The sequence below is a fragment of the Dermacentor andersoni genome, chromosome 3 (assembly GCF_023375885.2).
Source record: "Dermacentor andersoni chromosome 3, qqDerAnde1_hic_scaffold, whole genome shotgun sequence".
Classification (NCBI taxonomy): domain Eukaryota; kingdom Metazoa; phylum Arthropoda; class Arachnida; order Ixodida; family Ixodidae; genus Dermacentor; species Dermacentor andersoni.
In genome coordinates, this window is record NC_092816.1 from 192,574,656 (window position 1) to 192,591,384 (window position 16,729).

At 42.7% G+C, this 16,729-nt stretch overlaps 1 protein-coding gene across 4 annotated transcripts in view; it reads left to right on the forward strand.

Moving 5' to 3' along the window:
- Window positions 1–16,729, forward strand: part of LOC126524404 (focadhesin) — a 392,101-nt gene that overhangs the window by 221,182 nt on the left and 154,190 nt on the right. For all 4 annotated transcript variants that reach the window (XM_050172727.3, XM_050172728.3, XM_055067287.2 and 1 more), the window contains 3 exons: window positions 2,271–2,380; window positions 12,603–12,754; window positions 16,560–16,601. In XM_050172727.3, the coding sequence (XP_050028684.1) occupies window positions 2,271–2,380; window positions 12,603–12,754; window positions 16,560–16,601 (304 nt within the window). The remainder of the gene's footprint in view (window positions 1–2,270; window positions 2,381–12,602; window positions 12,755–16,559; window positions 16,602–16,729) is intronic.

Consider the following 16,729-nt stretch of genomic DNA (forward strand, 5'->3'; position numbering starts at 1 on the left):
CGCACTGCGTAAGGCGCACTGCGTATTTGCATCTGAGTGGTGCATACTTTTAGGGTTAGCATTGCGACTAAAGACCACTCTGCTGCTCAAGCAACTTGCAACATTTGTGTGAAGAAAAAAAAGTAATCTTTGTTCATTCTACATGGCTTTCACAAATCTGTGAATTGGCCAATGCCCGTTTTTCATGAGCTCGGCAATCTGTCTGAGACTTGCAAAAGTTTCAGGCAAGCTTTGGACAGGTATATTTTATATTTTGAATCATCTATATATTGAACTGTCTCTCAATCCCCTTGAAGTTCCATATATCCGGAATTGCCTCTGTACAAATATGCAGTATGTTTAAATATTAAATATAATGTTGTTACGGAGATGTTGCGAGTATACAAAACTATATTTACACTATATATACAGGACGAGTCAGAACAGCTAAGATGGCTGGTCGCCAACAACACGCAGCAGCCAGCGTCTCTGACGTTCTTCTTCCTCTCTCTTCTTTCATCCTTCCGTAACAATATTGTGCCAGATTCTGAGAATAACAGTACAGTTCTGTGGTTTTGTTGCTACTGTTTTTCTCAGAATGTAGCGTATATTCATTCGAATATCTGAAAATATTGAATATTCGTATAAGCATGTACAGTAGAACCTCGTTCATACATTTTGAAAAACAAAAAAACAAAAAAACTATGAGAATAAACATACTAACCGGGAAAACGTATGATCCGAAGTAACAAAAAATTTGACAGGCTCAACTGCTGTTGACATCTTCCTAGCTCAAAGTGGCGCATGGATCATTGCAACATGAGATGCCGACACGCATCGAGCTGGTGGTTTTCCGGCGACCTGAGATGCATTTTGTTGTTTTCCTATTGTGTGGTATTTTAAGAGGGCGATAGGAAACCGAAACGAAATTGAGCTGGTGGGTGATGCCAGATTCCGCCGAAGCTAAATGTGATGCCCATGTTAGCCGCCTGCAGCAGAGAACAGCAGCGATTTTAGATTGTCGCCTACTAAAAGTGTGCAGTACGCTACCAATGGCACTACGCACCACGCGCTGCAAAAAAGATACATGAAGATGCTTATCGCAATAGGTTTAGTGGCAATAGCTGCAAATGCGGCGTACACGACTCGGGCAGAGATTTGCTTGTATCGGAATAAGTAACTGTGTGATGGGTTATAGCCACCCGTTTCACCTGTGACACGTGAGACGGGTGGCTATATACTCTTCTCGATCCTGCACGCCTTGTGCCTTTTCTTGTTCGCACGAGATCTAGCGGCTGGAAAACGTATTTGATCACAGTCTACAGCAAGGAACAGCAGTGCGTTTCATTTATCGTCTATTAGAAGCTTGCGCTATGCTTTTGATGGCACCATGCGCTGTGAAACATCGGCGAAGATGCTTATTGCAGTAGGATTGGCGGAGCTGTGAAAGCCACATGCGACGACCCTGGAGAGAATTTGCTGGTACCAAAATGAGAAACTGAGTGCGCACTGGCATTCTTACGTGAGACGGGCGGGCAAGTATTGAGGTGAAACTGCTGTGGCAGTCAGCTATATACTCTTGATCGCGTGCGCCTCATACATTTTCTCGTTTACATTTGATCTAGTGGCCAGAAAATATCATACGATCGCAGTTTGGCGACAGACTAAATGTTGGTGCTGAAAAATTGTGTTTTCCAGGAACGTATGAACTGGCAAAAAATGAGGGTAACTCTATTGGGTAATTTTTTTGTGTTCTCGATTGTGAACGTTGGCGCTGAGAAAAAGTATGTAATGGGAACGTATCGGCAGGGCGATAAAGTACAGAAAATAGTTCAAATCAAATCAGTTTATTTTCATCTCAAGGATGAGGGCAGGCTCGGAATAAAAGTGACATCAGTCACTTGAGGGGAACCCGAGCCTCCCTGATGTTGTAGATATTGTTTATGTTGTAGAACCCGAGCCTCCCTGAAGAGTTGTTGTAGATATTGTGACTTTTTCTATTCAGCTACCTTAGCCTAAACTGCACAACTAATGATTAAGTGCAAGTGAGGCTCGCCAGCAATAACCTGTGCATAGCAAGGTGCAGCCCTTAGAATATGGATGCTACCTGTCTGCAGGAAAAGGAAGCCATGTCGTACATGACCTGACCATTTTCCGGGTATACCGTTATTAACTCCGATATTCTTACACCTTGGCTGGGAACAGTATGCATACATGAGTCTTCTGTTTTCTGCAGCTGGGCTGTTTGAAGTTGTCATTGAGACATACATTTCTTCTTTCCTGTTATGTAGTGGGCACGTTGCTGACATACGAGCCAGCACAGCCTGCTGCCACATCAAGGGCAAAACCTGGGTCCAGTCTCTACGAAGGCTACCTGCGCTTGCTGCCATCCTTGCTTCAGGTATTTATTTATTTTCCAACGGGGGTGTTCGCCTAGCAGCACAAGTTCTAGGTTTGCAGCGGTAGGCTGAAACAAGTCGGTGCTATAGCGAAACGGGCAGGCAAGCGCTCCTTCTCGTCTTTACCTTTCACCAGCACCACGCCCACTACCCAGTTCCTTAAATACAGCCACTCCCCACTGAAAGAGTACATGTGACTGCTTGAGCCGGGAGACGGGGACAATGTTCTATCCGCGACGATGCTGGTCAGAAGATGGTTCCATTGGCTCAATGAGGTAGTTTACCGTGGATGTTTGTTTTAGTACCCGATAAGGATCGTGGTACTTGGAGAGCAGCTTGGAGGAAAGGCCGGGAGGAGTAGAGGGCACCCACAACTAGACGAGCGATCCAGGAGCAAAGCACGTAGCCATAGTGGATGAATTGTGGTGATGCTTTTGGCACCACTGGTCTTGGGATGTGAACGAACGAGCGAGCTGGCAACATTCTTCAGCGTATGCAGCCGCTCTAGAAACAGTCATCGACTCCGAAGCATCCGGCCGGTAAGGTAGAATAGTGTCCATAGTGCATGAAGGTTCGTGTCCGTAAAGGAGAAAAGGAAGGGGAGAACCCAGTGGTGCTTTGCGTGGCAGTATGATAAGCTTAGGTGATGAAAGGGGAGGCGGGGGGCAGAATGCGATCTCAATTCGAGTGGTCAGATGAAACATACATGGCCAACATGTCGCCAAGGGTGTGGTTAAAACGCTCTGTCATCCCTTTCGTTTGAGGATGATATGCTGTGGTAGTACGGTGAATGATGCGACACTCCTTTAGCAATGCTGAATTGACGGAGAAGAAAACATGACCACGGTTACTCAGTAATTCTCGAGGTGCTCCATGGCGTAAAATCAAGTTTTGAAGGATAAAACTGGCGACGTCTTTTGCTGTGGCAGAAGCTAGGGCTGAAGTTTCAGCGTACCGCGTGAGATGGTCGATAGCAACATTAACTCAGTGGTTGCCCCTTGGAGTGCTGGGAAGTGGACCGTACAGGTCAATGCTGATGCGGCCAAACGTAGAGGTTGCAAGGGGCCGGTGGCAGCGCCGCATCAACTTGTGTCTGAATCACGTGACGAAGCAAAGGAGCCAAAGTTGTTGACGACTCGGCTATGCTAGTCGCCAGAGAGAGTTGTCGTGTGGCTTCCTGGCGGATGAACGGCGTTATCGCCGGCATTAAAGCAGAGAAAGCATCAGCACCATGCCCACTACCCAGTGCCTTCAGTACAATTAATAAACCAATTAATTAATTAATTAATTAATTGGAGGCATTCTGTCAGCCTTTGGTGAGAAGCCTTAGCCAGGAGTACCGAAAGCACATGTACAGAAAATAACATAATAATACATTGAATACAAGGTGCAATGATTGACATTAAAAAAAGGTATGCAGCCTTGTCAGGCAGTGTAACTTTTCTGGTGTGCCAATTTCGTGCACTGCATGGACGTCTTGCAGTAACTGAAAAACAGAGCTTTATTGTGTGAGTTAACGTGGATAAAACATGTACATTGACGATTTCGTCTGTTGCCAACTTTTGTTGATCACTGCCAGTCAGTCTCTGTCCTGGCATGCCTCTCAGTTCATGATGCATGTGGGGATGGTTTAACCAAAACCAGATTGCCGAGGCCAACACAAACAGGACGCTACACTGCTGGCCCAACTCTTCCATGAGGCTCTTTTGACTGTAATTGAAACCAACTGGAAGCCAGTGTGTGTCTGCCTTACAAAAGTATTACAGAAATTGCCACAAATATATATTAACAACCCCATGCAGTCAAATAGCTTTTGGCACGGATGGGGCTTCATTCATTATCTCTATGTCATCTTCATCGCTCTGTTGTAAGGCTGCATATTTGTTTGCAAGTACCAGCCTGAATTTTCCTGCTTTTACCCTTATTGCCTTTAGGTTGACCTGTTTCTTCTTGACCAATTTTGCTCTTTCTTCAAATTGAGGTGAATCCTAGCCCTCACTAACCAATGATCACTGCACTTTACCCTACCTATCACTTCTACATCCTGCGCTATGCTGGGATCGGCACAAAGTATGAAATCAATTTCATTCCTTGTTTCAACATTAGGGCTTTTCCAGGTCCACTTTCTGTTGCCACGCTTCCTGAAAGAGGTGTTCATTATTCTCAGCTTATTCCTCTCTGCGAATTCTACCAGCACCTCTCCTCAAGCATTCCTAGAATCTTGCCGTAGTTGCCAATTGCTTGTTCACCAGCCTGCTTTTTCCCAACTTTTGCATTGAAGTCGCCCATTACTACAGTATACCGAGTTTCTCATCGCTAATTCAACATCTTCATAAAACTGATCTACTTCCTCATCATCGTGACTGGATGTTGGTGCGTAGGCTTGTACTACCTGTAATCTATACCTTTTGTTAAGTTTGATTACGACTACAGCTACCCTCTCATTAATGCTGTAGAATTCATCAATGTTGCCTTATAGATTAGGAATCCTAACCCATATTGCTTCTTATCTGGCAGACCTCTATAGCAGAGGGCATGGCCGTTATTCAGCAATGTATAAGCCTCACCAGTTCTTCCAATCTAACTAAGACCGATGATATCCTAAACAATGTCTGATAGTTCCTCAAAGAGTCCTGCTAAGCTAGCCTCACTCGAGAGGGTTTCGGTGTTAAAGATTGCAAGGGTCAGTTTCTATTGGCGGCCTGTCCGGACCCGAAGGTTCTTAGCACCCTCTGCGGTGTTACAGATCTGACCGCCACCTTTGTCAGGTGCTCTGCAGCTGCTGGGGACTGAGGGCCATGAGTTTATTGACGAAATCATTTGGGAGGTAGTGGCTGAATATGTCACCAGGGAGGCCCATACCTGTTCTGGTGAGGGAGTATCTTTGTTGAAGCTTAGCGGGCCTTCCTAATTTGGTTGTACCTGAATTAGTATAGCCCTACTCGCTCTCGGCATCTTTTGCTGGTGCCAGGCATCACTCCAAGCCTGCAGATGCAGTGAGGTGAATTTCAAGCTCGCCATCGTCAAATTAAAAAAAAGAAAAGAAAAAAAGAACTTATAGAAGGATTCGAACTTCCAACTATGGCAACTCAGTATTCCACATAGCTCAGTCAGATGATCCCGTAGGTGGCGAGGCTACCTTATCGCCAACAAGTACAGCCCAGAGGGCTCTACATAAGGCTGAAATATGGTCTGATATATCCGGAAGTCGTACGCAGGCCCATTGTAATGAGTGTAGACTGTGTACATTGCAAAGCTTGGTTACAAGATTGCATGGTTTCTCTATTACATCAGTTACAAACAGTTACATCGGTTTTGATCACGTACGGCAACCCTATGTATTGGCTGAGCCGATGGTGCTTGGCACCCGAAGTCAGGTCCACAACGATGATTGAAACGCTGCAACCACATTTTCTAGACTTAATGCTCCACGCAGAATGTTTGCTAGGAAATAGTTGTTAACTTGTTTTGTGACTACACAATCAGTTCACCAATCTTGAGTGTGGGTTAGAACTTCTATGCATGATTGGCCAGTTGATCAACCAACCATCTAAAAACACTTTTTTAGCACAGTTCTCAGTGCAGAATCGTCATCCAAAATACACAATATACAAGAACAAAGGGGCAAGGGTCTCACTACTCATATTTGTCAGAAGTTCCAAGAAACGGCATGTAAATGCAGCTGGTGTAACAAAGTGCTGACAAGTGAAACACATGCACAAAACGCAGATGCAAAAAAACGTCAGAATTGTGCCACCAGTCCTCAAAGTCGTGCGTAAAGTGACGAAATTCCCAGGCACTGAAGGCCATGTGGTGCCATAAGCAAACACTGGTTTGCACATAACACTGTCGGTGAAGTGCACGGGATAACGGTCCTTTATCCAAACGTTGACCCCATGTCTGGAACATAAGACAAAGAAAACAATCTCTTGCGTTAGGCTCTTATGGGGCTCTAAGAATGCTCACGCCAGCCTGCACATGTTGGTGCACCCATATAAAGTAACGACATTTGGTCGGCATCGTGTGATTCAAACTGCCTGTGTTGAGATCCGAACCACACACATTCCAAGGCTACATGCCAGAGCACTGGTGCGGAAGTCGGACGCGAGACAGGCTAGTTTGTCACTCCTTCCGGAAGCCGCACATTTAACTAATTGGTGCAATCTCAAGTTGTGAATCTGTTTGCACCCACTCACTTGCCATGCGCGAGGAGAATGCCTGTGGCAGTTCCAAGAAAGTGCACCTCAAAAGGGGGTTTGAGGCCCCTTGTCACTGTCAAGCACGATCGCTAATGTGGTGCCAGTCGTGTTCCCCACTCTCCGAGCTCTGCGGTAGTCAGGTGTGCCAGTTGCATGTTTATCTTACTTGCGCGCAAGATCCCGCTCTGTGTGAGCTGTCGATGGCCATTACTAAATTGGTATCCATGGGCAGTGAGCTCATCGAGACAAAAGCTCCCTGCTCAGATGGCCCGCATTGCACTTGGTTTGTTTTACTACTGTTTGTGGTGGTGAGCTTACAGTGCAAGTGCAATCATTGCACAAGTATATGCGGTGAATTGCAGAAAGACGCAAGCAACAAGAGAAAGAATGTTGTGCCTTTAAGATCTTATTACAAACCATGCTCAAAAGGGAAGTACAGGTGAGTGAAATTGAAGGGTGTCTCACAGCACATGCAGAGGCTACAAAAACAGAAGAAAGGGTAAAGGTATTGAACTGGTACAAACAACCAGATGTGAGCATTGCTGTTAACATTCAATGTGCACATTGAAATCCAAACCTGTATTCTGTTCCAAGGAGTGATGAAATTTATTTTGCAGATAAGATTGCAGAGGATGCACTTGTATGGTTCTCCATTGACTTGCATACATGACAGATAAATCATTCAAGGAGTTTTATTTTTCAAGCTGTTGAAAGCTGTAGCCACGATAAACAAGGCATGTAGCATGCAATTCTGTTGTTTGCTTAGCTGTCCACTCTGAATGAAAACGGGTCGGTGAGTGACCAGTGACGGACAGAGCACGCAAAGCTTAGAAGTGCTTTGTATACCTGATTTGTGCAACGTGAACTGTATTACTGGCAGTGCTTGGTCTGTTTAATTGACATGCAAAATGGCACTTCATAACATTACAATGATACGCAATGCATGTCAATGTGCATGTGGAACAAAATGCAAAAGACATGGCCATACATGCCTTCAAGCAGACAATAAGTATACACTCTGAAGCAGGAGGTGGAGCAGAGCTCTTTTAGGGAGGCTAACATGCAAAAATCAAGTCTATCTATAGATTGATGAAGCGCCCCTTAGGTATAGCAGACGCACCACAGTTTTGAGCAAGAGGGATCAGTTGATCAGTCAATTCAGCCAATCATTTGAGTCAATCAGAACATTACTACAGTTTACCCGTTCGTAGCAATTGCTACAAAGGAGCCGAAGGCTACGTGGGGCCACATGGCCTTTGGCTCCTGTAATTCTACACCCTACTGTGACCCTACAAAAGTAGCCCTTTGTAGCAATTGCTGCGAACGTGTGGATGTCTGATTTTCCCTTTATTAAATACTTCTCTCCAGCTTGCAGGTTTTCGCAGAACTATTAGGTACGTCATTAGGACACTTTTTCTGAAAGGGAAATGCACACAAAAACTTTTGGAGCAGTAGCCTGTTTATTTGGCATGATACAGAACATGGGAATTTTTAAGAATTTACAATGCCTCTAATGACCTATATATAAAGGGTATTTTATTTTATTGTGAACACAATTTTTAAAAATAACCCATTACATGTACAATTCTTCTTCAGCTAGGTTACCCTCAGAGGCAGACACTATTTGCACAAAAAAGAAAGAATATTTAGCTAATTACCAATTTCTTGCTAATTAACTTTTAAACTAATTACACCACATGTTGGTATTTACGAACTGCATCCAGTGAGTTTTAAATTCATATCTACTTGAAACTAATTCTGATGGCACCAGTCTCAAAATATGCACTCGCAAAGTTTGTGATGAAATGCATTAATGTTCCACTAACTTTTGAGCTTCATTGTATAAAAAGGTGCTTTGTTATTAAAGTAAGTGGAACAACAGTGTATTTTTACAGCAAGTTTCACTACACTTGTCTCAAACTGATGCTAGCTTCGACAAATCGGCGATATTGAAGAAAGGCTTTAAACTTAAAGGCTCAAAATTTGCCATTGGGGAAGATTTCTCTCCTAAAATTCGGGACATCAGAAAGAAACTGTGCAACAGTGCCAAAGAAAATTGCGACAAACACGACAGTCTCCCTCGCCTTCGGCAAACTGTACATTAACAGTCGCGCCTTTGTTTGGGACGACGTAATCAATGACAAAGTACCCCTTAAAAGGTAACGAAGCGGAATCAAGCAAAATAAATGGCCCGCCAATGACGCGGAGAAGAGCTCGCTAAGACAACTAACATTCATAAATGTAAATGCAAGAAGCTTACTAAACAAAATAGAATTTTTCGAAAACCTGTTAACTGATCGCAAACCTTATATAGTCGCCGTCACGGAAACGTGGCTTTCACCGGATGTTTCCAGCCATGAAATCATGCCGCCGAACTATTCAGTCATCCGCAAAGATCGGGGTTCCCGTGGCGGTGGCGTGGCTCTTGTGATAAAGAAAAACCTCCAATTTGTTTTACTGCCAGATGTGTCAGGTGCTGAAAATGTGTTTTGCAGGCTTCTTTGTAACAATACTACTATTTGTGTGGGTTGCTTCTATAGAAGCTGCTCTTCGGGTGATGAGAGCATTTCTGCCATTCATGAGTTTCTACACCGATATGCTAACAACTCTAGAATTATCCTTATGGGAGACTTTAACTTTCCGGACGTGGACTGGGTAACTATGCATCACACGTCATCTTCTTCCTGAAGTTCTGCTTGGCGTAATGTTATCATTTAACCTTCGCCAAATAATTCTAGAACCTACGCGTAAGCACGGTTCAGCAAACAATATCCTTGACCTTATACTAATCAGTGATCATTTCTCAGGGCACCAAGCACAGACAGAAGTTATTGAAGGCATTTCAGATCACAACATACCGCTATGCTTGTTGCCTCTGGACTGCTCGATAAGAATGCATTGTAGTACGTCTATAGTACTGAACTTCGAGAAGGCGGATGACGCCAGCATACTAACGCACCTTGCGCACGAATTTCAAGCCTTTACTGAAATAACCTCCGACCCGTCAATCGATGTGAACACAGCCTGGCTCCAATTTAAGAATATGGTTTCCTACTGCGTAACTAACTATGTTCCGTTCAAAAAGAAGCGACCACAAAGAACAAGCCCATGGATAACTCAGGAAGAGATCCACACAAAGCATCATGTAAAAAGGATACGTAACTCTATTAAAAATCATGAATCATGCCCATCCAAAACTAACAAACTAGCATGCGCACTAGCACATTTTCAACAGACAGCCAAAGAAGCCAAGGAACATTATTTTCATGTAACTCTGCCTAACTTTCTGACAAACAGCCCTCAGCGATTCTGGAACCATTTCCGCCCAACTAAGGACACGTTATCGGACCTGTCTCCTGAGGAAAAAACTAACAACACTAATGCCTACAATAACTATTTTCACTCGAACTTCACAAAAGATGACGGCTTTCAGACATTAGTTGCAGTTCAACATCGCGCATCGATCCTTTAATCATATCTGACGCGGGTATCCTTAACATGTTGCTCTGGCCCTAAAAAATCATGCGGACCAGATGACATTCCAAATCATTTTCCGAAGAGATATGCAGAGTGGTGCTGCCGATACTTGGGCCTGATATTTCGAAAATCCTTATCACAATCATCCTTACCCGATGACTGGAAAAATGCGAAAATCATCCCAATACACAAAACAGGAGATACTTGATTGCCCTCTAATTATCGACCAATATCTCTCACTAGCACCGCTTGCAAGATGCTTGAGCATATCATCCTTAAACACCTAACAAACTTTCTTGACACTCACAACTTTTTAACGCCACACCAGCACGGATTCCGCCATGGATTGTCAACCATCACTCAGCTTACAGAAGTTGTGCATGACCTCACATTTAACATCAATAACTGTAGCCAGACTGATATAATATTATTAGACTTTTCGAAAGCATTTGATTGCGTATGCCACAGTAAATTATTAACAAAATTGCAGGGTTTTATTGGGAATGGGGAAATTTTAGACTGGGTAACAGATTTCTTAACAAACCGGACACAATTCGTACTATTTCAGCATGTGGAATCTGCGATAGTGCCTGTCACATCGGGCAGGCATCCCCCAAGGATCTGTGTTGGGGCCATTGTTATTTTTTATTTTCATTAACAACATAACCAGAAATATTGACTGTAACGTCAGACTGTTTGCTGATGACTGCATCATCTACCAAACAATTAACACCTACGAAGATCATGTTTCGATTAGCGATTCACTAGACCAGCTAAGTGAATGGTGCAAAAGATGGCAAATGACGATAAACACAACTGAATCAGGTTGCATGACGGTAACAAGAAAAAAACGACCTTACGACTTTCTGTACTTTATTAACGGCACAATGTTAACAAAAGTTGACCAGCATAAATATTTAGGCATCACTCTAACTTCTGACCTGAAATGGGGCACGCACATTGCCAACGTGACCTCGAAGGCATTACGCAAGCTATTTTATCTCAGAAGCTATTTTATCTCAGAAGATGTCTCCGCCTCGCACCCTTGTCGACTAAGCTTGTCGCGTATACTACTTTCGTTAGACCAGTTTTGGAGTACGCTAACACAGTTTGGTTTCCCCACTCAGTAACTAATATAACGAAACTGGAAAAAGTACAGCGAAAAGTGCTGCTGTTTATTCACAACAAGTCCAAGCGCACAGATTCACCCACTAACCTTGCGGCTATATCGGGTTTACTGACGCTATCCTATCATCAAGAGCGAAACAAGCACGGCTCAAATTTTTATTTAACTTGATTCACAGCTATTATCAGTTAGACCTAACAAAATACATAGGTTTTTCGCAGTCACGATCATCGAGACATAGACATGTACACGTTTTAACAGAATGTTCATGCCATAATGACACATTCATGTACTCTTATTTCCCCCTCGTGATAAGGGAATGGAATCGCCTCGATCCTTCAGTCATTTCTGCAGACTCATCATCACAGTTCACATCACGATTAGAATCCATATTAAGCAATCAGTAACGCAGTTTTATTCACATAATATGCTTTGCAACTCTTGTAAGCCCTGTTGATTATGTTGAAGGTGTTACTGTTACTTTTTCCTGTTTGCTGTCCTCTTCATGATGTATTCTCCGTATTGCTAGACATGTGATACCTATATTTGTTTTTTTATCTATTCTTACCTTGCTCCTTTGCGTCCCTTATTTGGCTTATTGAAACACAATTTGTACGTGCACGTTTATTACCATGTATTTCATTTTTGTATGTCCACCTGCTATGGTCCCTGGCAGTATTGAAAAAAAAAAAAAAAAAGATCAATTAGGAGTGGATGTACTTTGTGAAATCACTGGCTTCAATTCGTGTATTGCAATATATGTGCTATATAATTACCTAGTTGAAACATTAATTAGTGAAACTTTGTTAATTAGTCAAGTATGCGTATTGATCCCCAGTGTAAGTAATGTATAGCTTTTTTTAGTATACCAGCTCGATAAGCAGACTTGTGCTAAATGCCACAGGTGATTTTTTTTTAATTCTGTTAACGTTAAAATGCCTGGTGTACAAGGTTTTTATATGATAGGTGTGCAGAAAGCTTGATCATGTTACAAAGTAGAAATGTATAATGAAATGTGGTGTGCGCATAGGTCAAACGTTGGTAGCAAATTACGAGATTTTAGTTATGTACAGAATGTGAGCAATTTCAGGAACATTGATTCACATACTACTAAACAAGCACAAAAGAACAAAGGCAAAAATAAGTAAAGAAGTGTGGTTCACTCTACAGAAATGCTAAAAAAAGTAACACTAAAGCTATGATCTCATAAGTAATCACTAGGAGCAAGAAAAACAAAATATTGCATGGACGATGAAGTGAAAAATAAAAGAAAAGCGATTAAATGGCATCCACAAAATGTACAGAGATATGTTAATTTCTCGACGCACCACTAACAAGCAAATAGAGTACAGTAAGGTGGTTGTTTGAAAGAAGTGTTACTTTCTTGTGCGCGGCTCACTGTACTGCTTGGTGTGTCTCTAGGATGTGCCGCTGGATGGTGCTGACTGGGCTCGCTGCCTGGCTGTCCCCCCCGCATGGGGTGCTTATGTTCGACGTGCCTTCCGTGCAGCGGAAGAGACCCGGCGGCGTGGGCTCAAAGATGAGCCCCAGGCTGACGCCACCTCCTGGCTCTGGTGAGAAGCTCTGGTGCTGCTTTCGGCTGGTTATATTGCTACCACCACATGTACCAAAAAAAGGAAAATGGGAAATTAAAGGCACCAATCACAACTAGGTGCATGTATACGTGCTTTCATTGTTTGTGCCAGGTGCCCACTCATTCTGTCCAGGAACATGTGGAAAATGTGCAGACCTGGAAACAGCCCTCACATTTGGAAATATGGCTTTTCAGTCAGAGGAGCAAAGTGTTCCTTAAGGTGGCCCTGAAAGACTTTCCTAACTAATCATAGAATGATACCACTATTAACCCTTTCAGGGTAGATTTTTTTCGCCATATGCGACTGCTCAGGGGCTATTTTTTTATTGCAGATACCAATCCTCCTGAGGGACCTATTAAAAAAAAAATTACTGTAACTTTTCTAGGGAGACCGCAAAGTGAGAAAAATGTATTTTGCGTTGGTATATATGTACTGTTTATTCATGAATGACAACAATAAAAAAAGAAAATAAACTCATAAGAATTAAAAATTTGATGCATTGTTATACACATAGTTCAAGGCTTAGAAAATGCGCACACGAGAATATTTCGCAAGTCTCAAATGTACCTGCTATTACACTTATATTTACGTCCATAATGTAATCGAACTGTATAGGTGAGTGCACTCAAGAAAACTGTGTGGTTGTGTGCTCGTCGAAAAAGCAAAACATGTGACTTCCACTAATCTTCATCTTATTGCCAACCAGAAGCAGTTAGTTTTCGCAAGTCTCCCAAAAGAAAACAAAGAAAAGGAAAAGAAACGCATGCACAGCGATATCCTTCCTATGCGCACCCCTGCGAGCACTAAACGAGCGAGAAACAGGTGGTCACCCTTTGAGCTATTAGTAACGAGATAGCCATCAGTTTTGTGAGCGCAGAAATTGAAACCACCTGTGGAACAAAACCCAAACTGCCACCTGCCTGCCCGTGCACCAGTGCGCGAGCGGTGGTATATAGACGCGCTGGAGCAAACTAGCTCTAAAAGAAACCATGCAATGAAAACCGGGAGAGGGAGGCGCAAAAAAAAATTCCCTGTATTCCCGCATAGTGGCGGCACATGCCAGGAAAGAAAAAATTTTGGAATGTGCGCTTTTTAAAGGTACATGCCGCACCGTAAATACATGGCATCGACCATTTTAGACTTGTTCGCGGTGCCGTATATTTGCGTCATTGACCCTGAAAGGGTTAAATTATGTCACCTCACGAATCCCCTTCCTCAAAAATGTTTCGAACCCTTCAAGTATATGCAGAGTTGTAGTTATCGGACCAGTCAGTGGCTTTCTCTCTCCTTTCATTTTCACTAGTGTGCCGGAAGCTACACAGGGGAGGTGTCAAGGGGGTGTAAGGAAGCAGTGCCCTGCTGGATGTGTCTATAGGTTGAATGCAAGATGGCACGTGGTGGCACCTCATGGCAGCCGCAGTATCTACGCTACACTTTTCATCTCGAAACCATGCGCAGCAGCCGCAGCAACGCATAACTGTTGTGTTTAGTGTAGTACAAATACGAAATGGCTTTTCTGCCTTTTTGAGACCACAGACATATATTAATTTTTCTTATATTTTACTGAAATGAGCAATGATTGTGTTACTGAGAATGTTCTCCCAATCATGGAATCAACCAATAGCTGTTGCGAGTCCAGCTTCTTGCGATGGCGTTGCATGATGACATTGCGGAAGCAAGAGCAAGGGATTTTTCACTGCTTTTGACACGAGATTGTAAATTCCCTGTTGCACACAGTGCAATAATATTAGGCATTGACATATTCACATGATCCACATTAACACATCGGCAACGTTTTATTACTACCTTCAAAAAGTGTTTCTGGGCCCCTTTAATTTGGCCATGTTACCATCTGGGAGTGTAACTAGCTGAAAATGATTCCCAGGTGCTATATTCACTTCTAGGAACTTCCAGTGCCAAATGCCAGTTATTATACTTGTTTTAAATGTTTCCTTTGGGTGTCAGCACAAAGATTTTTCACAAAGGCATGCACCATCATGTTCTTCATTACACAATGGTGTCACCATTATTTCCTCTCTATTTTTGTATTACTGTGTGTATATATGCTTAATTATTGAGTCGACGGTAGTCCACTCCATGGCAGTTCTTTACAGTGCAACAAGAGATGCAGCGCGGATGAGTTGTGCATCTGCGAATGGAGATGGTTTTTACGAAAATTTCAGCATTGCTCTATGAAGTTATTTCCGCAAGTTATATGTGCTCATTCTTTTTCTTTCTTTCTGGGCAGCTGTAATTGGGGGTGTGAGTTTAACAGGAAACTATAGGGTAACAGTAAATACAGAAAACTTCAGAACTTAATTATAATGACCAGCTGATACCCAAGTGATCCGTAGCACAGCCTCGAGGCTTATGCTGTAAATAGTATTGGTGCATGTGCCTGACGGTTCTTACTCTCAAGGACCCGGGAAAGGCTTTAGTGCTATTTTCATTTTTCTACATTTTTGTCTTCTGATCACTTTGCAATGTATATTCTATGGTCATAGAATATCTCACTTGCCACTGTCATCTTTCTTGCACATATATATTTCGTGCAATTAAACACTGACTGACTTTAGGCCCCTTTACAGCCATGGTACATCCTAGACTTCATATACCATTGTTAACTCTATGTATCATGTGGTTGACACTTTTTGGCCAGGACTGGCCCTTGCACCATTAAAACTCAGTCATAAACCAATCTATCGAACAATGACATGACTGGTTGTGCTTGCTCCATTTGCAAAATCATTAACTAGGTGTTAACAACTGCGAGCAGCTTCCACTCCTGTCCCCTTCATTCTCTTGTAATCCCGCTTTATGATTGGCTCGCGACAAGTCAGGCTTATTTCCAGCAAGGGTTGTTTTCTGTCACACAAAGTTATGCAATGTAAATCTTTCTGTTGCTGATGTTTGTCACCAGCTGGGAACTTTGTGGTGTGAACGAGGCATTACAGCCAAGTTACACTTTTTTTTTGTCTTTTCAGTGCCACATAATTTGCTTTTTACCACTACTTGTTTGCTACCTTTGACACATGACTACCAAGATGATGTGTGTACACATTCACGTTGTGTATTTGTCCGTACTGATTGACTGTGCATCATTGGACCATTATTTTCTTTCTCATATCTTGTTTTTTGCAGCATCTATAGGAGCTTGTTACTAATTTTCAAGGACTTATGTATAATTTAAATTGTTTGCAGAAGTTATGTTCTCAAAGATGTACAGTGCTCACAGAATGAAATGCGACAGGGAGAATTTAGTAGAACCCTGTATATGTGCAAAGTACTTGAGAGAACCATATTATGTCGCTAGGAATCTGGTCACCAAAGGTGACGCGGACTCGGATATAAGTGTACAGGCCAAATTACGTCGAGGTGACACAAACTGCAGCCAGTGGAAATGAAAATATGTGCATTAGTTAGCCCTAAATTGATGCGTTTCATTTCGTGAGCACTGTACATTTGTTCTGTTGTTGTTACAGAGCATTATCAATTGATAACTTGACTCACTTTTGTGTCTCTTAAATAATGCAAGCAAAAAATATGGTGGGAAAGACACGGACAAAGAAACACATTGAAAAGATGTGTGTTATCTTTCTTTGTGTGTTTCTTTTCATTCTTTTTTATACACAAGATTCCTTATTGCAGTGTGTCTGACCAACTAGATCAACTTTGGAGTTTTGAAAAATATGGCAAACCGCACAAGGACAGGCCACTGAATATAGGCTGATGTGCGCTCAACCAGAAGACCTTTAAGTCGTGTTCATTAATTCGTTTCCTGCAGGGCCAGGGACGCTCTGACTGAAGCTATCAAGGCAAACTGCACGTAAGTGGAGCCTTTCCTTCCACTCGGGCGAACCATTGTAGCTTGCAAAAGAAGGGCATACATACGCGTACAGGGCATGAAGAGAACCATTGCATCGACACTGTTTCTTTCAGCAGCACTTGCCACTA